General features: G+C 39.9%; 1 protein-coding gene across 1 annotated transcript in view; it reads left to right on the top strand.

Moving 5' to 3' along the window:
- Lonp2 (lon peptidase 2, peroxisomal) overlaps positions 1-24,238 on the top strand; it is a 72,723-nt gene that overhangs the window by 26,926 nt on the left and 21,559 nt on the right. Inside the window, exons 8-11 of the mRNA XM_041650587.1 lie at positions 6,920-7,061; positions 14,126-14,276; positions 15,855-15,981; positions 19,952-20,085. Coding sequence (XP_041506521.1) covers positions 6,920-7,061; positions 14,126-14,276; positions 15,855-15,981; positions 19,952-20,085 — 554 coding nt within the window. The remainder of the gene's footprint in view (positions 1-6,919; positions 7,062-14,125; positions 14,277-15,854; positions 15,982-19,951; positions 20,086-24,238) is intronic.

Below are 24,238 nucleotides of genomic sequence, written 5' to 3'. Positions count from 1 at the left end.
ATACAGCCAGTTATGATCATTCTTTTCTCTGTATGAACCATAGGATATTTATTGTGACCTTTTAGTGATTAAATAATGTAGATTTCTGCCACTTCTACCACATCGGAAAATATGCAGCATAAATAGAGATTGAGTATCCTTTCTGTAAGTCTGGAGTGCTCTGAAATATCAAAAAGTTTTTGAGTGCTGACATGATGCCTTAGTGGAAAACTGCATACATAATTCCATGTACAGGTCTCGATCAAAATATAGATGCTCTCAAGGGATAAGGGATGACTTATTGGTTAAGAACATTGACTGCCCTTCTAGAGGACTTGAGTTTTATTCCCAGAACCCACTTATGGCCCACAACTGCCTGTAACTCCAGTTACAGGGGATCTGATGTCTTCTTCTGCCCTCCTAAGGTATTACATGTATGTGGTACACAGACATATGCTGTGGGACAATGGTCTGTATTCTATCTATTATAGTTTAAATAAACACTGATCAGCCAGTAGCCAGGCAGGAAGTATAGGGTAGACAATCAGGCAGGAAGTAGAGGTGGGGCGACAAGAACAGGAGAATTCTGGGAAGAGGGAAGCTGATTCTGCAGTCCTGTCCCAGCCACAGAAGAAGCAAGATGTGACTCCCTTGCCAAATAAGGTACTAAGCCGTGTGGCTAACATAGGCAAGAATAATGGGCTAATATAAGTTGTAAGAGTTAATAAGAAGCCTGAGATATTGGGCCAATCAGTTTATAACTAATGTAGACCTCTGTGTGATTTCTTTGAGATTTAATGACTGCAGTGACCAGGTGGGACAAAAACCCCAACAGACATACAAACTATTCATATATATAAAATAAAATAATCTTTAATGTAGGTATTTAAAAATATTGTATAAATTGCCTGTAAGCTATGTGTGTGATAATATATATGAAACAGATTAATTTTTGTGTTGGATGGAACAGTCAACCTGTGTGAAAACAAGCTGTGATCCATAGGGTTTGCTGTGTATCCTGCACTTGTTTGAGTTACCCCATGATGTTTGTTTATTCACATAGGAGAGAGCCAAACGTGGTTTCTGCATGTTTGGGAATTCATGTAAGATTAAAACCGAATTTTATTTTGGAATTCACCCCTTTTGATAAGTCTAAGTTGTTTTTATGAAGACTTAGAAATGACTGCCTGAAGAGTAACAATCAAATTTGTCTAGACGTGATATTTTTATCACTTCAGAAGGCAGTTTTCTTCTGAAGATCATTGAAATCTCCTTTAGGCTTACTACTTTTTCATATTTGAAACATAGCTACATATAATAGTGCACATGGATAGTCAGAGTTCCCAACACTAATGCTGTTCTTTTCCCTCAATCCCCCTTTTTCTCAATGAAAACTTTTGCCTAAGGAAATAGATGCACACTCACCACTGCCACCACAGTGCACCATTGAGAGAGGTGGTAAAAATACTTGCTTGTTTTTTCATTCATACAAAGACAATCACTATGAACTTTTTTTTCCTGCTAAACTTTTATTGGGGATTTTGGAGGGCGGTTATTTTGAGACAGAGTTTCTCTGTGTAACAGTCCTAGCTGTCCTGGAACTTACAACTTGCTCTTATAGAACAGGCTGGCCTCGAACTCACAGAGATCCTCCTGCCTTTGCCTTCCGAGTGCTGGGATTAAAGGCATGTGCCACCACCACCCAGCCAGATTTATTTTTTAAAGTGTGTCTGTGTGTGGGTTTGTTCTTGTGAGTACAGTGTCCACAGAGGCCAAAAGAGGACATCCGATCTGGAGCTGGAGTTAGAGGTGGTTGTGAGCTGCCTGGTGTTGCTGCTGGGAACTAAACTCAGGCCGTAGAAGAGCAAGCAGTGATCTTCCTTAGCCACTGACCATCTGTCCAGTCCCTCATTGGGGACGATGATATTGTGGTAGTGATCATTTTTAAAGGAACAGAATTGTAATATTACCCTTTCTGCTTAATATTATAACACATAAACTTTTTTATATATTATAAATTCTTTTTAAGTTTTCTTATTTTCATGTGTATGTGTTCTTCCCATCTCTCCAGCCTTTATATTACAAATTCTTTGTGAACATCATTATAGGGGTGTATGCCTATAGATAATAAGAGCCCTTTGAATAAGCAGAACAAACATTAATGATGAGACGTGTCTGTCTTCTTGTTTTTTTTTTTTTAATCAGGAATAACAAGTTGGTTGGCCTTTTGCATTATGTTAAATTTGAAGCTGCCTAGGTCTTTGACAACATAATGAGAAAGCTGATAACCACAGGGTGTAGATACATCATTTTGGAATGCTCCTTGTAGCTGTTTCTGATGTATATGTTTTTGGAAAAATTGAAAAATGCTAATCCTAAAATTTAAACCTTTTATCTATAGAAACAGTTATGGTTTTGTATATTTTATACAGTACCTGAGTAGTCCCTAATTATTTGAATTACCATTAGCAATTAAAAGTATGAATCCATGTATTTTTCTTTAAATAGTTTAATGGTTTTGCTATATATGTGTGTGTATATATATTCATATATATTCAAATACATTAGAATACTTTGAATGCATTCATGAAATTTAATTTTTAGCTAATAAATAAACACAAAATTTGTAGTGGGGTACTATGAAATGTTTCCACAGAACTCCTGTATTTTGTTGCCTTATTTATTGTGGTGATAGGGCTGGATGCAGGGTTTTCTGTATGCCAGGCAAGCCCTTTGCCATTGAGGCTTGTCTCCAGACAGAATTTATGTTTTTAAATGAACATATTTGTTTCAGTTCTTGGCAGTTGTGCTCTGAGACTCAGGTGGTTGTAGGAGTGATGTTCCATACACACTTACACACTGTGGGGATGCAGCAGGGAGTGATGTTCCTTACACACTCACACACTGGGGATGCAGCAGGGAATGATGTTCCTTACACACTTACACACTGTGGGGATGCAGCAGGGAGTGATGTTCCTTACACACTGGGGACACAGCAGGAAGTGATGTTCCTTACACACTTATACACTGGGGACACAACAGGAAGTGATGTTCCTTACACACTTACACACTGGGGACAAAGCAGGAAGTGATATTCCACATACACCCACACACTGTGGGGTGTAGCAGGGAGCCCAGGCTAGCCTTTGTAGCTTTCACTTATTTCCTGCCTTTGTGGTTTCTGTGAAGGAGGCTTTGGTATATTTAATTTATTGAGAAATGACTACTGTGATTTGGTGAGTTCAGAGAGAATATTTTTATCTGTGTATTCTCACTATCCAAGTCCATATTGGCCAAACTTCTTACATCTTCAGTCTGTGAACTACTTACGCGGCCACCGTGTCTTATCTGCTAAAGTCAGTCCTGAATAGAAAAACACGTGCAAACAAATTAAGCATGTGTAGACACACCTGGGTGCTATATTTCTAGGATAATTTTAAAAAACGTTTTCCCTCTAATAACTAGAACTAGTATTTAGTCTTTCCATAAATCATTATTTCTCTAACCTGTTCCTATTAGATCGATGCTTTTCTCTGCTCATGGAAAGAAAGCACTTCGTAGTGAGGCTCAGCCTCTCACATTATTTAGACTCAGTCATAACTGTGGCAGACTCGGGTGCTGCACGATGTGCAGTCACAGAGATCTTTGCAGTGGTGTGAGCTCTGTAGTGTCACTCAAAGACTTGTCACCTTAGCAGTGGGACTGAGTCTTTGCTCTTTGATCTGATGGTGACGGTTGTCTTCCTGGCTTAGTTTTAGACTAATAGCCTGAAGTTCAGAGTTGTCACTTCCAACTGAGGAACAGGAACAACCCTGTGTGTCCCTGGTGCCATGGAGAAGACATTTTGGGGTTGTTTTCACAAAGCAAAAATTAAAGTCAGACTCGAATTCAGGTGTCTTGGTTTCTACCTTAAGTCATGATTCCTGACCAAAGTCTCATAGCTTCTTTCCAAGACTTCGTGAGATTGGCATTGGCACTGTTGTCCCCAACAACAGTGAGGAAACTGAACCTTAGGTCAAATAATCTTCCCAAAGGACTACCTTACCAGTGGTGGTTTGGAGTACCCAAGAGAGAAGGATGTTAGCCACTATGTATCAGCCTCTACTGTCAGCAGCCTGCTCGTTATCTTTGGATACAGAGAGGTTACATTATCCAGACTGAACTAGGTCATAAATAAGAATCAGATGGGTTGTAGAGCCAGTCAGTGTTGCAGGCCTTGCATTATTGGAAAATTACTGTGGGCGAGGTGTTCAGGAGAGTCTCTGAGGACTGATAGAAATTCAGCTTGGTGGCAGCTCATATCTGTAACTCAGGAGGACAAGGCAGACGAACTACCACAAAGTCAAGGCTACTCTAGGGTACATAGTAAATTGGATACACTGTGAGGCCTTGCCTCCAAACCAAAAATAAGACAGGAAGACTAATTTTTATTTTCAGAGAATTTTGTTAAATGCATAGGCAAGAAAAGTAAGGGAAATGTATTTATTAATCAGCATTTTACACCATAATGAAATACCTGAGGCAAGTAACCAGTCAAGAAAAGAAATGTATTTAGCTCGGTTTTTAAAGTTGAAAGCCCCAATAGCACTGGACAGCCTCTTTGGCTGCACATTCTGGAGCAAGTGGTTACATTGATATTGGGAAGACTGGCACAAGTTGTAAATCCAGTATACTTCTTTCTAATAATCTTCTTTTAAGAATTAACTCAGAATTTATTAGAAATATCTTAATCCCTTTGTTAGAAATAACATCCTCTCTCAAGAGACCCTACTTAAAAAGTTTCACTAACTCCTGATACTGACACCTGGGGACCAAAGTTTTACCACATGGGTCCTTGAAAGGACATTCAAACCATATCTGTACCACAACAAGGAACACGATGTTAGCAGATCTCCCTGAATTCGAGGTCATCCTGGTCTACGAAGCAAGTTCCAGGACAGCCAAGAGCTGTTACACAGAGAAATCCTGTGTCAAAAAAACAAAACAAAAGAAGACCAGTTTGTAGGATCTTGTTTATGAATGAAGAAAGAGAAGGCTGGCTGCTGGCAGGAAGCTGCTGGCAGATAGACGGTGATGAGCCTTAATTCTCGACAGAGGGCTTTGGATCTTCTCTGTGGGCGTTGGGGCAGAGAGAGCCGGAACAAGGACTGCTTGTTTGCAGTGCTCTTAGAGCCCGGGATATCATTTTCTCCCCTGAATTTAGGTATAGAATTCTAAGTATCTGTGTCTGAAATCTTATCGAAACCAGAAAAGCAAGAAATCCCATGGAGAATTTGAAACTTAAACAGCTTTCTCTCCCAGCACATTTAAACAGAGTGCTGGCAAGGCTGTGTTCACTAGAGAAAGAGTTTGAAAAGTTTAGTGATTTCTCATGTCCTTTATGTATTCCATTCTTAAATCTATTATTATTATTAATATTTAAACTTTTATTAAATTTTTTCCATACAATATATTTTAATTGTATTTTTCCCATACTTCACTTCCTCCCAAATCCTCCTCACCTCTGAACCCACCCAACTTAATGCCCTCTCTCTCAAAACAAAAACAAAACAAAAGCAAACAAAAAAGAAGCAAACAAAAACCTCCACCAAACCACAAAAATGAAAATCAACATATGCAAAATATCAGTAAGACTAAGACAGAAAATGCCCAAAGAATAGTGAGACACAAAGTCTCCAAAAGTACTATTGAGTTTATTTTGTGTTGGCTCTGGGGTGTGGTTACTATACCGAGGGATACTCCATTAAAGAAAACTGATTTTCCTTTGCTAGTGATTATCGGTTGCATATAGTGTCTTTGTCTTTGTTGGGTGCTGTAGCCCACTTCTCCCTCTCAGCTGGCTTGAACCTGTTCAAATCCTGCGCAAACTGCCACAGTCTCTGTGAGTTCGTAGGTGCATCGGGGTCATTCATTACCCCTGACTCTTACAAAGATTATTTTTTTTAGGACAAGGTCTCATGTATCTCAGGACAACCTCACTTGCTATAGTGCCAAGGATGACCTTGAACTTCTGATCCTCCTGCCTGGCTTAGGTAGTACTAGGGTTCAAACCCAGGGCTTTGTGCATTGCTAGTCAAGTGCTCTACACCCCCAGACCTCTATTCTGAAACCTTGGATGTGCTAAATTTCTTATTGTAAAAGAATGTTATTGTATCTGGCTTCAGTACTGCTCACCTTCTGTGGTTAAAAGCCATTCCCATGACAGGACAGTTTTTCAGGCTTGCTTGTTTTTTTAAAGGTCACTCTGCCCTACTTTGTGCGGTCACGTGGCAGAGCTGAGGCTCCCTCTGTAAATGGGCTTTGTGGTTGTGTGGGTCATGATGTAACTGCTGCTGCTCCCCTTACTGCTGATGGTTTTCTTCCAGGCAGACTGCCCTGAAGCCCGTTCAGAAGCAGAATCTGCTGTGCCTGGTGGAGGCACCGAGGATATAGTAAAGTGAGCGAGAGCTGCAGAAAGCTTGCCCCCTTGGGGAAGGCGCCTCTTCCAGTTGTGTAAACATGCGTACATCTGCTGTAGTTACGTAATGATCTGACTCAAATGGGACAACACAGCCTCCGACATTTTCACTCAGTAATACCGGACTGAGCTGAGTTATGCCCTCGCGTGCTTGGGAGTGATGGAGTCTTGATATAAGTACTGTTTACCTCAGATTGTTGCTTTCAAAAATGAGATATTTGGATCTCTCTCCATTTCTCTCCTTTAACCAGAACTATGACTTAAAGCTATTCCAGTGTCGTGGGCAACTCACAGTTAGAATCCAGCAGAAAATTAGAATTGAATCTAACATCTTTTTGATAGACCGTAAAGCTTCCGTGTGCATAGAACTTGTGTGTACTGGTGAGAACTAAGCCCTTTCCAGTCCCGGGGTCTCACTTCTCAGTAGCTTTGCCCTTTGCCTTTTCATCATCATTGCTGTGACCTTGCTGCTGCTCTCCCTAGGCGCACCTACGTGGGCAGCATGCCTGGTCGCATCATCAATGGCTTAAAGACTGTTGGAGTTAACAACCCAGTGTTCCTGTTGGATGAAGTTGACAAGCTGGGGAAAAGCCTACAGGGTGATCCCGCAGCAGCTCTGCTTGAGGTAAGATCTAGAAAATTCCCAATGAAATCATACTTGTGTGTGAATGAATGAGCATAGGCCATACCCAAGGCACATACATATTGGTGTGCAGTTGCTTCTAAGAAAAACAGTAGAGCACAGACTGAAGTCTGGAGCTAGTTAACATCTACATACAGATCAAAAATTCCGTCCTCTTTGTGATGTCTTTTTTTACATTTTTATACAGTAAAACAAAGTAATGTGTGCTTGTTGTTCACAAATTTAAGTAGTAAGCTTATTGCAGAAAGAAGATTCGATCCTACTGCTGCGCTTTAGCCTCTAAAAGGCTTTGTTAATTTGCTCCATTCTCTACATTGCTTGGCATAGCCAGGCACAGTGGTACAGGCCTGTAATTGTAGCAGCTGAGGAGGCTATAGAGAAAGATCCTGAAGGCAAAGGGAAGTAGAGGACAGGGTAGGGCAAAAGAGGGGCTCAAACCTGCAAAACAGCTCATTCCTCTGTGCAAACTGCTATAGCAAATTGTTCTGTCTTTACTTTCTTGATTCCGCATCTTCTTTTATAGATTGGTTTCTAGTTTGTAGAGTGCGTGAGCGTCTCACAGCTGAGCACGGTTAGCCCTCCACCTGTCCTCACCACTTTTCTTTTGCTGGTTTCCACTGCCCTGAGACTCTTTGGTTCCCCTCACAGCCTGCACTCTGCTCTCGGCACAGTCAGGCACTCCAGATGGTCCAGGTCTTACCATCCTTAGTCTTCCGGTTGGAACAAACTGCACCCGAGTTGTCCCTTCGCCTCCCACCATGTTGAATTTCCTGCCTTCCCAGTCTGTGTTTTGGTTTACCTCACTCTGTGTTGTTAATTCACAGGAGTTTCTGGATAAAGCTCATCTGGGTGGTGTTTTTAAATGTAAATTATAAAGCATCTTCATGTTTTCCACAAACTTGCTTGGTAATTTGACCACACGTGGAATTTTGTTTGGGAATAATTTCTTTGAAGGGTGTCCTTTGTCCCCGTGACCTTCTGGTTTTTAGTGTTGCCATTAGTTGCCATAGTCTGAAGTCATTGTGTTTCCATCCTGCTTTACTCTCTGGAATGTGTGGAAGTTCAGCCAGCAGGGAAAACAGTCGGGGTGAGGTAAGCATGAAACTCGGTCAGCCCAACTTAGAAAACCAGTGCTGAGTCAGGGCTCCACGAATTGGCCTCCCCTCATTTGTTTTTGCTGTGTAAGCACAGCACAATTTTGGAGAAACATTTTTGATCTCAATTCACTAAGCCCTGTGAGTACAAGACCTAAGGCATGTCTGCACTGAGTATCTTTACAAAGGACATAGGACTTTATCTGTCTGAAGGGTTCTTGTTGACTTAGGAACAATGCTCAATGTAAGCTAGGCAAGTGGTTCTCGCCCTTCCTAATTCTTCCACCTTTTAATCCAGCTCCTCATGTTGTGGGGACCCCCGGCCATAAAATTACTTCATTGTTACTTCAAAACTTGAATTTTGCTACTGTTATGACTTGTAAACACCTGTGGTTTTACATAGTCTTAGAGCTCAACTTTTTCTCTTTGATATGTGTGACTTTCGTGGCACTTGGTATGCCATGCACCATGTTTGTGCCTGGTACCCATGAGGGCATTGTATGCCTGTAACTGGAGTTACGGATGCTTGTAAGCTGCCGTGCAGGTGCTGGGAAGGGAGTCTGGGTACTCTGCATGAGCAGCAGGTACCCTTGACTACTGAGCTGTGTCCCCAGCGCAGAGGTATTAGACCTTAGTAGCCATGTCTCTTCTTCCTGGGATTCACCCCTTTAAGTTTTGTTCTGCTTTCTGCCAGAACTTCTTCAGCTTTGCCTATTGGCCGTGGGGGGGGGGGGGGGGGTAAAGAGTTTTTTGGGTTTTTTTTTTTAAATATTTATTTATTATGTATACAATATTCTGTCTGTGTGCATATCTGCAGGCCAGAAGAGGGCACCAGACTTCTTTACAGATGGTTGTGAGCCACCATGTGGTTGCTGGGAATTGAACTCAGGACCTTTGGAAGAGCAGACAATGCTCTTAACCGCTGAGCCATCTCTCCAGCCCAGGGTTATTTTTTTTAAGACAGGGTTTTTCTGTGTCTTAGCTCTGGCTGTCCTGGAACTCCCTCTGTAGACCAGGCTGGCCTCCACCCCACAGAGATCCACCTGCCTCTGCCTGGGATCAAAGGCGTGTGCCACTACCACCTGGCCCATCTTTATCTTTTAAAAAATAAAACTTTTCATTTGTTAGTCATTTCAAAAACATCTCTACATATTCTTTTCTTGTATCCTGATTTTGATTCATAGAGGTAATTCTATGGAAAAGAATTGTTGGTAGATTAAAAAAAATTCCTTTTCCTTAAACTCTTTGTTGTGTACACATGCACACACACCTTGTGTTAGAGTTTTTTATTGGATGTCTGCAAAGTTTTCATTCTGTAGTCATATTTAATAGCAAAGAGTGAAAACGCTGTTTGGAAAGCTGTGAACACAGAAATGGAGTGTGATGACTTTATGCACACTGGGGTCATCTTATGTGTGTCTGTGCACATGTGTGGAGGCCCTTGAAGGCTCTAAGAGGGCACTGGAGTCCATGGAGCTGTAGTAACAGGCAATTATGAGCTGTTTGACATGGGACTCTGTATGGGCAGCACGTTCTTTGTCTTTTTTCTTTTCTTTCTTTTTTGTTTGGTTTTTGGTTTTTCAAGTTAGTGTTTCTCTGTGGAACTTGTGCTTTGGACCAGGCTGGCCTTGAAATCACAGAGGTCTACCTGCTTCTGCCTTCGAGTGCTGGGATTAAAATATGTGCCACCATGAATATTGTTGAGCAAGTGTCCTTATAGTATGAATGAGTATTCTTTGGGTATATGCCCAAGAGTGATGTCGCTAGGTCTTGAGGTAGATTGATTCCCAATTTTCTGAGAAACCACCACACTGGTTTCCAAAGTGGCTGTACAGATTGCACTTTCCCCAGCAGCGAAGGCGTGTTCCCCTGACTCCACATCCTCTCCAGCATAAGTTGTCCTCCATATTTTTTTTTTATCTTAGCCATTCTGACAGGTGTAAAGTGGTATCTCACAGTTGTTTTGAAATTCAAATGAAAATGAAATTCAATGAAAATGAATGTGCAATATACCCAAACATATCTTTCATTGAATTTTAGGAAGTCTTTAATTTCTTTATTTTTTCCTTGACCCAGGGGTGATTCAGTTGGGCAATATTCAGTTTCTTGAGTTTGTACACTTTCTGGAATTTAAGTTGTTGTTGAATTCTAACTTTTAGCCATGATGATCTGATAAGATACAGGGAGGTTATTGTAATTTTTTTTGTTTCATTTGAGGTTTGCTTTGTTACCAAGTATGTGGTCAATTTTAGAGAAGGTTCCATGAGGTGCTGAGAAGAAGGTATAATCTTGTGTTTGGGTGGAATTTTCTATAGATGCCTGTTAAGTCCATTTGAGTCTTGACATCTGTTAGTTCTTTTATTTCTCTGTTAAATTTCTGTCTGGCAGACCTGTCCAGTCTGGTGAAAGTGGGATGTTGAAATCTCCCACTATTAATGTGTGGGTCTTGATGTATGATTTAAGCTTTAGCAATTTTTTTTTTTACAAATGTGGGTGCTCCTATATTTGGGGCATATATATTCAGAATTGAAACTTCATCTTGATGGATTTTTCCTGCTATGAATATGAAATGGACTTCTTCATTTCTTTTGATTACCTTTAGTTTGAAGTCTACTTTGTTATATATTAGGATAACTACACCAGCCTGTTTCTTAGATCCATTCTCTTGGAAAATCTTTTTCAAACCTTTTACTTTGAGGTAATGTCTTTCTCTGAAGTTGAGGTATGTTTCTTGTATGCACCAGAAGGCTGGATTCTGTTTTTGTATCCAATCTGTTAGCCTGTGTCTTTTTATAGGTGAATTGAGACAATTGATATTAATAGATATTAATGATCAATGATTGCTAGTTCCTGATATTTTTCTTGTTGTTGTTGTTGTTGGTATTGTGTGTGCATTTCCCTTCTTTGAGATTTGCTAGTGTGGGATTATCTATTGCCTGTATTTTTGTGGGTGTAGCTAACTTCATTGGGTTGGATTTTTCCTTCTAGTACTTTATGTAGGGCTGGATTCATGGATAGGTATTATTTAAATCTGGTTTTGTCTTGAAATATCTTCTTATCTAATTTAAATGAGGTTAATCACAAATGATGTGTTCCAGGCCAGATTTAGCTTTATTCTAAGACTCCATTCCAAAAGACAGACAAAGGCCAGGCATGGTGATGCATGCCTGTAGTTGGGTTATTTTTTTGTTTGTTTGTTTGCTCTTTTGGAGCCTGCTACCCAGCTTCCAAATAAATACATGGAGATTTATTCTTACTTAGGAATTCCTGGCCTTAGCTTGGCTTATTTCTAACTTAGCCAATTTTTCTAACTTAAATTATCCAATTTCTCTTTAACTCTGAGTTTTTTTACCTTTCTTTATTCTATATGTTTTTCTTCCCTTCTTACTTCATGGATGCCTGAGTGGCTGGCCCTGGCATCCTCTTCTCCTTTTCTTACACTTCCCCTTTGTCTTTTTCCCACTCCTCCTATTTATTCTCTCTGCCTGCCAGCCCTGCCTATCCTTCTCCTCCCTAGCTATTGGCCTTTCAGCTCTTTATTAAATCAACCAGGTGTTTTAGACAGGCATAGTTACACAACTTCACAGTTAAACAAATGCAACGCATCTTAGAATCATTAGACAAATATTCCACAGCATGAACAAATATAACACATTGTAAACTAATATTCTACACACATGCCTTTAATTACATACAGCACTTGGAATGCAGAAGCAGGTGGATCTCTGTAAGTTCAATACCACCCTGCTCGCACAGCGAGTTCCAGGACAGCCAGAGCTGTCAATGGAGAGACCCTGTCTCAAAAAGAAAAAGGAAGGAAAAAAGAGAGATGAAACAAAGCCCATCATATTAGTCAGAATTCTCTAGAAGAAAAGAACTTTGTGGGATCCAAATTGATGACATTTCAACATATATATATATATATATATATGTAATATTTTACATATATTACAAGGAGATTTATCAGATCATCTTACAGGTATGGTCTGGGTAGTCCAACAATGTCTCATACTAGAGAGGCCATAAATCCAATAGCTGTTCAGCACTTGGAATGCAGAAGCAGGTGAATCTCTGTAAGTTCAATACCACCCTGCTCGCACAGCGAGTTCCAGGACAGCCAGAGCTGTCAATGGAGAGACCCTGTCTCAAAAAGAAAAAGGAAGAAAAAAAGAGAGATGAAACAAGAGATGTCTGAGCACTTGATCTCTGTCTGGCACTGAAGACCTGGAACATCCCCGGAGAGCTGCTGGTCGTCATGTTATACTGGATCCCAAAGAAGTTCATCCTACTATCAGTGAAGAAATAAATGCAACAATAGGACAGATAAACTTGACTGAGGGCAAGCAGTGCAAAGCCAAGCTTCTTGCTTCCATGTGCAGAGGTGCTCCTAACAGGCACGCCCAGTGGCTTACCTTCTTTTGTGTCCAGATCCAGTCAGGTTGACACCAATATTAACCATCACACCCACTGTCTTATTTTTAAGGGGAAAATATCGCTTCATTTGAGCAGTCTGACGGTGTGATTATTCTTCACCAAGAACATTATTAGAGCTTTCTTTGTGGAGCTGAAAGCTTCCTATTGTTTTTTATAAAACAGTAATGTGTCTTATAAAAATGTGCAATTAGGATCTTCTGGGAAATACAATCTAGAGGGATACAATGAGTTTCTGAAATTCAGGATTGTAAGTAAAAGGCTTTGCATTAAAACTGACTGGTAGGTGTTGGGGGGCAGAGACTTGAAAAAGAATCAGAAGCAATGGTGAACTTATGGTCCATATTTTAAGAGACTAAATTTGGTATTTTGGATTTGTTTTAATTTTTATTTGTTTTCCTTTTTTTTGTTTTTGTTTTTGAGGCAGGGTTTTTCTGTATAGCTCTGACTGTCTGGGAACTCTCTTTGTAGACTAGACTGGCCTTGAACACAGATATTCACCTTTCTCTGCCGCCCAAGTGCTGGGATTAAAGACATGTACTACCACACCTAGCATGTGATATATATGAAGTCATGCAATTTTCATTTTGAATATGTATATCAATCCTAGAGAGTTATGAGTGAAATGTGTTGAAGGTTTAGGGTGTGCCTGAGGATTTCTCTAGCTTATAGGCCTATGCAGCTTGTGAACATGAGTGCCTGTAACTTGAAATACACGAGCAATAACCTCAAGATTATCTCTCTGATACAAAGTTGCTCATTTTAAGAAACTAATTGCTAAGGGCACCACTGGGATGGCTCAGCTGGTAAAGACACCTGTTTCTACCTGAACCCATGTGACAGAAGGAGAGAAATGATCCCCACAAGCTGTCTCTGACCTCCATGAGCTTGCCATGGAGCACCTGCATGTGCGTGTACACATAGCCAAAATTTAAAAATTTGAACCACATAATTAATACTAGTTATTAAATTAGCTATTGGATCAGCTTAACTATTTCTTTTAGGTCTATTGGTCTTTCAAAAAGTCAGTTTCTCATTGTACTACATCAAAACACAGTGATAATTTAAGTTTGTTTTACTTGGCATTCCCCTTCCAGGTAAATAATAATACCAGACATTCAGATACTGTTTGAAGAGTTATCTACTAATTGTTAATTTACTTAAAATTTTAAGATAATCTGCATATCTACTATATATTCCATAGTGACTAAGACAGCTGTAGTTCTGCAGAGTAGGTAGTTTATGACCCACGTGACCGAGCTCCGCGGTGCAGTGTGTGGCTCTGTGCTGGGCCCTCCTGTGCTCCCAGTTATTTTGACAGCACAACTTGTGACATTTTTTAAAAAAGTGATTTAGGACATGGGGAGGTCAGGATTTTGTTGTTGTTGTTGTTGTTATCCTTGTGTTTATCAGCCAACTCTGTTGAACAGACATATTACCCTTGGTGATACATTAATGGTTTTGTTTGTGGAACTTTCTGTTGTGACTAAGTTTGTTTAAATGTTAATCCTTCTTTCCTAGGTGTTGGATCCTGAACAAAACCATAACTTCACAGATCACTATCTAAATGTGGCCTTTGACCTTTCCCAAGTTCTTTTCATAGCTACTGCCAACACTACTGCCACCATCCCACCAGCTTTGTTGGACAGGATGGAGATCATTCAGGTTCCAGGTACTTCATTCATAAGTATATAGACACACACACACACACACACACACACACACACACTTTGGAGCATACCCTTAAACTGGTCATGTTATGGAGCTGGTTTGTCCAGAAGCTCATTTGTCACTGTGTCACTCAGAGGTTCTGCACATGGTGTGTAAACCATCCTTTCTGGAGATCCAGCATCAAACAACACGAGTGTGTTTGTCTGCACCATGACAGGTAAGAGTTAGTGTGTGTTCAGAAGACACAGCAAAAGTATGTGGACTTCACACTCAGCTCTAGGCTGTCTTCAGGGATGTTTACTTTTAGAATGTCAGACATTCTCTGAAGCAATTCCCAAAATTACAGGCGAAAAGGTTTAATTTCTACAAAGCCAGTGTCTGAGACCCAGATACAGCTTCACATCTCTGTAAGGTTGTGAAGGCTCTTCCCATTTTTTGGAAAAGTATTACACAGTAGTCACTCTTCCTGGATGCCTCTGGCCTCAGTCTCTCACAGCACACTCTTCCTTCAGTTGATTATGTTTGTGTTCCCAGCCATGTCTTCTCTACACTGTAGTGCACAAAAATAGTTTTTTTTAGTTATACTCAGTTCCTAACCTTTTTACTTTATTTAATTACTCAAAATTATTTTGTCTTAAAAGAGATCCAACATCAGAGAGTACTAACTACAATGAAAAATAGGGCAGACTATAAATACATTCAAAATTGAAATGTAGCAATATAGTTTACATTCTAAATACAGTTTTACATTTTAAGTAAATGTTAATTGAATTTCTCAATTACCTGCAAACCTGGTAGGTTCTTTTATTTAGTTTTAAAATGTGGTGGAGTAAAGTGTTGCTTTTGTGTATTTATAAGACTAAAGTAAACAAAGGACATTTAATTGTTCAGAAACTACCAGTGAGTCCATGAGCTACACTGATGGAAGTGAGGTGACAGAGACAGTAGCTACAGACGTGAATGTTGCCTTTTTCTTTGACAGCTGCAGTCCTGTCCTCTAGCCTGTATGGTGCTTTCAAATCTTTTTTTCCTATCTGAAAGATGTGTTATCAAGCCATGTTTATTAGACAGAGAGGGTATATTAGTGTAGGTGAGATTTTTTTTCTTACAAAATTTAAGCTCATTGGGGCTTCTTAGTCTATAAGAATATAGTCTTTTTATTTTTATAAAATGTGAAGGTAAAAATCAAAACTTATGTAGTCTTATTCTGGTTCCAGTATTAGTTGAAGTAATGCTTAAGCTCATTCTGAATCTCAGGTCTACTGAATTTGCATTTGATTCATTAAAACTTGTGGCGGGGGCTACAGAGATGGTTCAGCAGTCTAGGGCACTTGTTGCTCTTACAGATGAGCAGTGTTTGGTTCCCAACCTCCACACAGTGTACCAACTGTAACTCCAATTCCAAAGGCTCCTACACCCTCTTCTGAATTCTGTGGACACCAGACATGCACATAGTACACCAACATACATGCAGCCAAAACATTCATACACATAAAATAAAGAAAATAAATCTTAAAATCCAAACAAGATGTGACATTGTTGAAGTCTGGCAGGTAATTACCGAACTCTTCTTTTCCAGGGTACACACAGGAGGAGAAGATAGAGATCGCCCACAGGCACCTGATCCCTAAGCAGCTGGAACAACACGGCCTGACTCCTCAGCAAATTCAGATCCCTCAACTTACCACCCTGGCCATTATTACCAGGTTAGTCATCTGGAAGATGGGACTGTTTTCCATGCCAATAATTTGCTGAAGGTCTGTGCACTGAAGAAATGTTTAACTGGCATCGTAGAGCATGAATTCCTCTAGCAACAGAAAACATTGCTGTAGCTGTGACTAACTCTGGATGAGGAAGAATTTCATAGTGAAACCATGTAGAATTGTCTTCATTACAAAGGGTCTTCATTGAATCAGAGCTTCTACTTTGCTTTAATAGCAAACTAAGTATTAAATTAATAGATTAAGAACCAAACTCTTGAAAAATATAGAAGTGCTCCTTTATGCATATTAAAAACTAGAGCCAAAGCCAGAGGTGGTGACTCACACTTTTTTTTTTCAGTCGTGCTTTTTTGTTTTTTTTTTTTAATTTATTTATTTATTAAGGATTTCTGCCTCCTCCCTGCCACTGCCTCCCATATCCCTCCCCCTCCCCCAATCAAGTCCCCCTCCCTCATCAGCCCAAAGAGCAATCAGGGTTCCCTGACCTGTGGGAAGTCCAAGGACCGCCCACCTCCATCCAGGTCTAGTAAGGTGAGCATCCAAACTGCCTAGGCTCCCCCAAAGCCAGGTGACTCACACTTTTAATCCCAGCAGGAAGGCAGAGGCAGGTGGATCCCTTACTCCTAGGCCAGTTCTAGCTTGGTCTGCGGAACAAGGACCAGTACAGTCAGGGCTATAAAAGGAAACCCTGTCACGGGATAGGGACAAAAAAGCAAAACAAGCAAGCAAACAAACAAAAAAAACCCCAAGCTGCTAATTTCAGATACCCATTTTATGTTGTTCACCTTTTTCTTCTCTGAGAGAGCAGAAAAACAAAATACCAATCCTTGGAGTTTTTGATGTTGAGATTTAACACTGGAGCAATAGAGAATGTGCTCTCCCAGATCTGCTGCCACGTGCTTACACCTGTGACTAGTACCACGTAAATCCTCTTAGGCTGCCATGGTGGTGCAGCCTTTAATCCCAGCACCAGGAGGCAGTGGTAGGTGGATCTCTGTGAGTTTGAGGCCAACCTGGTCTACAGAGTGAGTTCCAGGACAGCCAGAGCTGTGTAGAGAGACCCTGTCTCTCCCTCCACCCCCTTCCAAATGAGTAAATTTTAGGTCATGTGTTTGAATGAAAAATAGACCCTGTTGGAAATTTATATTGACCATAGCCTCTTGCAGTTTTCCTCGCTCACTATTACAGATTGATTTCATCATCCAACAACTTGAGTCTGCCAAGAACTCCAGCCACCCTTTCCTGGTAACCGTTGTTTTCAAGAAATGTGAAATTTCTCTCCATTCATAGCCCCTCTGACTGCCTCGTGGTCTGTGCCAACTTTCTTCTAAGTCTATCTAGTTAGATACAGAAAGTAGGACTAAGTCTGACGCAAGAGTTCTTTTTTCTTAATTTTTTTTGACATGAACTATTTGGATAATGCCAGGAGAAATAAACTGATTACCCAGAGTCTTCCAGCAGTGACACCACTGTGGACTTGTAACAAGCCACGTGAACCTTTATGATAGTGTCTACACCCGGCAAGGGGAGTGAGTGAGAAGACGCCTGGCTTTCCTACTTCTAAGAATGGTGCCAAAGAGTTCATATTTGTAGTTCCCAATTACTGCCTCCTACATGCTTGTTAACGCAGAACAGTAAAAGCTGTAGACATTAGGGACTCTTATAAGCAGCCTTCCTACTTTCAATTCTCAAAAGCAATGCACAGCTCACACAGTGCAGCGGACACTGCTCTACTGAAGATCACTGCCAGACCTTTTCATCTGTTGCTGTGCGCTGTAGTCATGGCCCTTGGTGTTCTTGTCCCCTCCCCTCCCTGTTTCAAGCTGATTTGAACCTTATAGTTCTCACGTACTTACTGAGCTCCACTTCCTTGTGAGAATCCTGAATGTCATTTGTTTTCATAGTCACTGTCCTATGAATTTATACTCCTGTCTTATAGAGACATCTGAAGCCTAAGTATAATTGCTCTGAAACTTAATCCTACTGAAATTAGACAGAAGTACTTTGAGGTCTCCACACTATAAACAAAGCTCTTCTTCAAACTGAATGTTCATTACCACTTCTCCAGGGCAGAGAACACACATCAATAAGAGTGTGTTTACATCGTATGCACGGAGCCTCGGGTTCTGTCCCTAGTGTTGCCTCCCCCTCCCCACACTTGTTTCTGTTGACTTGCTTTTAAGGCTTCACTTTTCTGGTTAGTTGTAGATAACCGTGGAATCCTGCAGCCTTGCATCCAGCTCCATTACTAAACTGATTCAGGGGAAGCCTCGTTAGTTTTTTTTTTTTTTTCAAATTAACTTTATGCTTTAGGAGCAATGAAATGAGTTCCTTGTGGTATTTTCATACATGCCTATCTTTGTACTTTGTTCTTGCTTGTCCCTTTGTCCTCCCCCACTCTTCTTGTGGTCCCCTACTCTTTAACACATTCCCTCTCTGCTTAAGCGGCATATCTTCACACTCCCCTCCTGGTTCTCTCCCTCTCCTCATAGTCTCTTCCCCTCCCCATCCCCCCTTTACTGTCATGTCGCACTCAGACTCAAATATAGAGTCTATATTTGAGAAAAATAGGTTATTCCTTTTAAGTATGGTTTGTTTCATTTAACTTGAGAGATTTCCAGATGCATCCATTTTCCTGCAAGCGCCATAATTTCTTTTTTTTTTTTTTTTTTTTACTGCTTAATAAAATTCTTCTATGCCCGTGCACCACATTTACTGCATCGCCTGCTGATGGTCCCCTAGGCTGTTTTCATGCTCCGGCTACTGTTGGTAGTGCATTGCATTCATCAGCATGGGTGTGTAGGCATCTCTGTGGCACGCTGACTTACAGACCCACGAGTAGTATAGCTGCATCATCTGGTAATTCTGGTTTGGGATTTATGAGGGACCTAAACACTAGTGGTTTTCAACCTGCAGGTCATGAGCACTTTGGAAGGTCAAACGACCCTTTCACAGGGGTCACATATCAGATATCCTGCGCGTAGTAGATATTTACATGGCATTTCATAACAGTACCAAGATTGCAGTTATGAAGTAGCAATGAAATCATTTTATGGTTATGGGTCACTGCAGCGTGAGGAACTGTATTAAAGGGTTGCAGCCTTAGGAAGGTTGAGAACCACTGGAATACACTGTTTTCCATACAGTTTACCTTCTCATCAGCATCCCTGTATCCTCACCAGCATCTGTTATTTCTTAATGACAGCTATTCTAATTGGGAGAGATGGAGTCTCAGTACAGTTTTAATTTGCGTTTCCTGGTGACTGAGAATGATGAACACTTCTTAGGTCTTTATTGGCCACTTGTGTTTCTTAATACAGAACTGTCTATTCAGCTCATTAGCCTTTTATTGGTTTGTGATTTGGAGTGAGTTTTTTTTCTGTTTGTTTGTTTTAATTTTATCTCTGTCTTAGGTTTTAGAGGGTTTGTTTGTTTGTGAAAAGTATACCAATTAGCCCAGGCTGGCCTCCAGCCTATGAGGATGACTCTTGGTCCCTCTACTTTTACCTCCCAAGTAAGTGCTGGGACTGCAGGTGTCACCATGCCCTAGCCCGTTTCTCTGATCTCTTCATCAGTAGTTCAAGACCAGTGCATTTGGAACTAAATTACACTGACAGGTTGTAGTCAGGAAGCTACTTAATATACACCAAGACACAAGTGGTGTGTAACACGCTGCCAGGCTCACTTTAAGCATGTAAAATTGCAGGGCCAAAGGTCAGCTTTTAGATGAAGGGTAACAGTTGAAGATAATGTATGTAAAGGAAACAACTGTGGCTGGAAAAATACCTTAATAGTTAAAATACACTCATTTTAATGAGATGTATGATGTTAGAGAAGTTAGTTTTTAAATTAACTTTCAAATCTGCATTGCTTCTTTAGTGAAGGGGTTGGTTCTGTTTACTTACAGGTGGTGTTTATCAAAAATAAATAAATAAAATGTTTTCATTTGTAACAGATACACCAGAGAGGCAGGAGTCCGTTCTCTGGACAGAAAGTTTGGGGCCATTTGCCGGGCCGTTGCCGTGAAAGTTGCAGAAGGACAGCATAAAGAAGCCAAGCTGGACCGTTCTGATGTGGCTGACGGAGAAGGTTTGTGGCCTTGTTCTGGTATTTCCAGTCTGGCAGCTAAAAGTAGATGGCACTATCAGTTGACCAAGGAGGGTATCAGATAGTCCTTGAAACAGTGGTGTCTGAGTGGGGATGGAATTAACAGAAGGCTTGATGGTTTTCTCAAGTTTTTTTTTTTTTCAAATAACAGAGTTTTAATTCCTCTTCAATGTTCTTCAAAGTTACCATTTTAATGATATAGTAACCTTCTCCAGATTGCTATAATATACACTTTACATTTGGTTTGCTGTTCTCTTTTTGGACCAGTGCAGGAAATTGTTCAAATCTTTGTTATAAAGTTGTTAAAAGCCAAATGTGATGACAAACACCTGTAATCCCAGCATTCCTGAGGCTGAGGCAAGTTCAAAGCCATCCTGGTCGACATAGTAAGAACCTGTTTTAAAAATGCTGATGATGATGGTACATTAAAAAAAAAAAATAAGCTGTCCAAGTCTTCCAACACATCAGTACACCAGAAGAGATCCGTGTGTTTTTCTCACACAGCTTCTTTTATCGATACACAATTAAATGTAATATAAACTTTCCTCCAGTAATTCTAGGGGGGATACTCTAGGAAGAGCTGTACTCTCTAGCTGTGTTAATGCACATGTTTCCTTTGCTTCCCAGGTGAAATGTGTGCCCTTCTTGTCCCTGAATTTTAAGAAGCTTAAGCTTCAGTTCATCACAGCATGTTCTTTTGCGAACATGACGTAGTAAGGAAGTAAACATTGCTCCATAGGAAGCAGACTTATTACAGTCCTACTATTTCCAGAACTCTTTCCAGAATGCAGCCCTGTGACTGTGAGAGAGTTAAGTGCTCTTCGTGGCAGTCATAGTAGACCAGATGTTTTCCCAGTGCACGGGAGAGTGGGTGCTCTCATGACCCTCTTAGTTCTGTATCATCTTACCTGCTCCCACCTTGCCTGGAACCTCACTGGTTCATTTTTTCTTGAGTCTAAACCTCCACTTTAGCTGAATTGGAGCTATATAATTATGGTATATGGGGTATGAATATTAAAATAGAATTGTTTCTTATAAGGACAGCAGACTTCTGTTGTCCTTTGTATGGTTTATGTTTCCCAAGTTCATCTGTTGGAAACTTCACCTCCAGTGGAACAAGCGTTCCGAGGTGGTGAGGAGCTAGGGAGCTAGGGCTATAGCCCAGTGCTGGTGTGTTTGCATAGGATCCACAAGCCCTGAGTTCTATCCTTATCAAGTCATGAGGGCTCTTCCCTATGACGGGATTAGTGCATTATCTTGAGGACGTGTATATTACATTTCACAGTAGTAGGTTCCTGGTGAACGGATGAGTTTGGGTTTCCATCACCTCTGTCTCTCAGGAGCTCTTTTGTCATGTGACCTTTTTGTCATGTTGCACATAGACCTTCCTTGATGTAGTTCTTTGCTCTTAGATTTCTCAGTCTCTAAAATTATGAGTCAAACACATTTGTATTCACCATTAATTACCTACTCTGGGGCATTCTGTCATAGCAGGACAAAACAGGCTAGGTCAGTTCTCATAGAACTTTCAGGCATACCCCAAATTCCTGAGTCTTTTTAGGATTTCATGGCTCAGGTCAGTTTGTTGTTGATCACCCTGTCCAACGCTGTAGACACTGAGGTTTCTGCTCTCTCTAACTGGCTAAATTTCATTGTATTTCTGTTTGTTTACATTATACTTCCAAAATTTTGTCAGAATCTCTTTATCAGATTTCTTTGTTCTCATCTTATTCTTAAGAGTTTTTACTTTTTCATTTCTCATTGTTTTAGTAGAAAGTTAGTAGAACTGGGTAGAGGAAATATAAAGATATTCAGATTATGCTTTAAAATCTTCCCTAACCTATGAACAGAAAGGCCATGCAGCAGCATGGAATGGCTCTTTCTCTTGTCTCTTTACAACTGGGAGCTGTGCTCTTCCTGTACTCCAGTGTGCTCAACCCTCGGCCATCTAAGCCTCTGTCTTTTTTTGTATCTGTGATATAATAATAGCTGAAATGAAATGTGTCCATTTAACACACTCAGAAAATTATATTTAAGATTGAGCTGGTGTTTTAGAATTTTCAATACATGCATAGGTGTCAAATGGAATTTTCCATAGCTATAATGCAGATTAATGTATGTATATATAATTTCTAATATTTGTGTTTATATTATATTTACAAATAGTCAGGAACTTGTTCAATTGTTTATGAACATACAATTTTAATGAGAATAGTCATTTGGGTTTTGTTGTGATTTTATTTTTTTACTTATAGGTCATCTTGTACATGATTGTGTAGCTAGGCAAAACTGAGTAACTAAACTATATTTCCTATAGTATCTATGTGCCTTCCTAATTAAGAAGATAGTTATTTTTCAGATACTTTGGTTGTAGTTCTTATCAGAGGCACAGACATGGCCCTAGGTGGTTCTGATATCATGAAACACTGAGTTATTGTGAATGACTATCCTCCAGACTTAATAGAATAATTGTAAGGAATATTGTAATTATAGCATATGTAGTATGTGATATAACTATTATAAATCATGTTTGTGACTTCAAAAAACAAAACAAAACAAAAGGAGCATTCCTACAAAGGGATCTGCATGAGGTTTTCCCGCCAGAATGTTTAAGCAGAGCTTAGTCACTGGGTGTTTTTTGTTAGAAAAAGATTTATTTAAAGTAGGAGTTTTTTGCTTGAAGCAGTTGTTTCAAAACTTTCAAGTAATTCAGTGGGTGGCTTATTATTTCTAATGTTAGAATATAATACTCTATTTCCTGTCTGGTTGTCCCGCCTATACTTCCTGCCTCACTACTGGCCAATCAGTGTTTATTTAAAACATAACTGACAGTATACAGAATTATCCCACAGTGTCTATTTGTTTGCAGTTCTGGAGGTTGGATGAAGAGCCTGGCACATGCTAGCACCTTGTTTTCTTTTTACTTTTCCATTTTTTGTTTGTTTGTTTTTAGACAAGGTCTTATTAAGTTGCTTAGACTGTCCTTGAACCTGCAATTCTCCTGCCTCAGCCTCTTGAGGCACTGGAATTTTAGCCTTATACCACCAGGTCTGATAGGTATTATTTATGTTTATTCATTTAGGATTTCCCAACCTTTTGGTATGTGTGAACTAATTTCTTTCATCGATTTTAGAAAAATTATGACAATTGTTTTTTTCACATAATTGTTATTTTTCCTTCTCCACTGGGACTCTAAGAAAAAACTATACTCTCTCTTAACCCCCTTTTTTTTCCCATGAATTTAGCTTTTATATTCAGTTTGCACATTTTTTGTTGCCCTTTATTTCAGTTTATAACTGCTGACTCCGGCTATGTAAACATGTAATTATTATTTTCATAAATTGCTCTTTTTGCTTTTTAAATGGTCATTTAATTATAAATGTGTATATGCATATATACATATGTATTTATCCCAATGGAATGTTTGTTTGATTAGCTATGTGTGTGTGTGTGTGTATATATATTTTCAGATGCTTTGGTTTTAGTTCTTATCAGAGGCACAGACATGGCCCTAGGTGGTTCTGATATCATGAAACACTGAGTTATTGTGAATGACTATCCTCCAGAATTAATAGAATAATTGTAAGGAATATTGTACTTATAGCATATGTAGTATGTGATATAACTACTACACATGGATTCTTAGTTAGAATTGTCTTTTCATCTCTCTCTGTCTCTCTCTTTTGGTTTCTTAAGACAGAGTTTCTCTGTGTAGTCCTGACTGCCCTAGAACTTGCTTTATAGACCTGACTGACATTGAACTCAGAGATCTTCCTGCCTCTGCCTCCTGAGTACTGGGATCAAAAGCGTATGCCATCACCACCTAGCTGCTTTTCTTCTTTAATCCATTTTCCTTGCTTTCTTGGGTTTGGGGTACCTTTGATCACTCCATCATCTGATCCAGCTGTAAGTCTGTCTTTGTCACCTGCCTGTTACGACTGCTGTTGCTGTTGGGTGGGTATATTTGTTGTCTTCTATTTCTGTTTTGTTTACTTTATTTATTTGTCTTCTGTCAGTACAGAGCTACAGGTGGAACCTAGGATATCACATTCTTGCTTCTACTTCTGAGTTCTGTCTCCAGACATAGTTCTTGTTTTTCTCCTCCACGTCCTTCTATAATTTATCCTGTTTCTTA

This window comes from Microtus oregoni, unplaced genomic scaffold (genome assembly GCF_018167655.1).
Source record: "Microtus oregoni isolate MIOR12 unplaced genomic scaffold, Mior012 000004F_ref0000308, whole genome shotgun sequence".
Classification (NCBI taxonomy): Eukaryota; Metazoa; Chordata; class Mammalia; order Rodentia; family Cricetidae; genus Microtus; species Microtus oregoni.
Note: the sequence above shows the minus strand (reverse complement) of the source record. Positions and strands in the feature narration are given on the sequence as shown.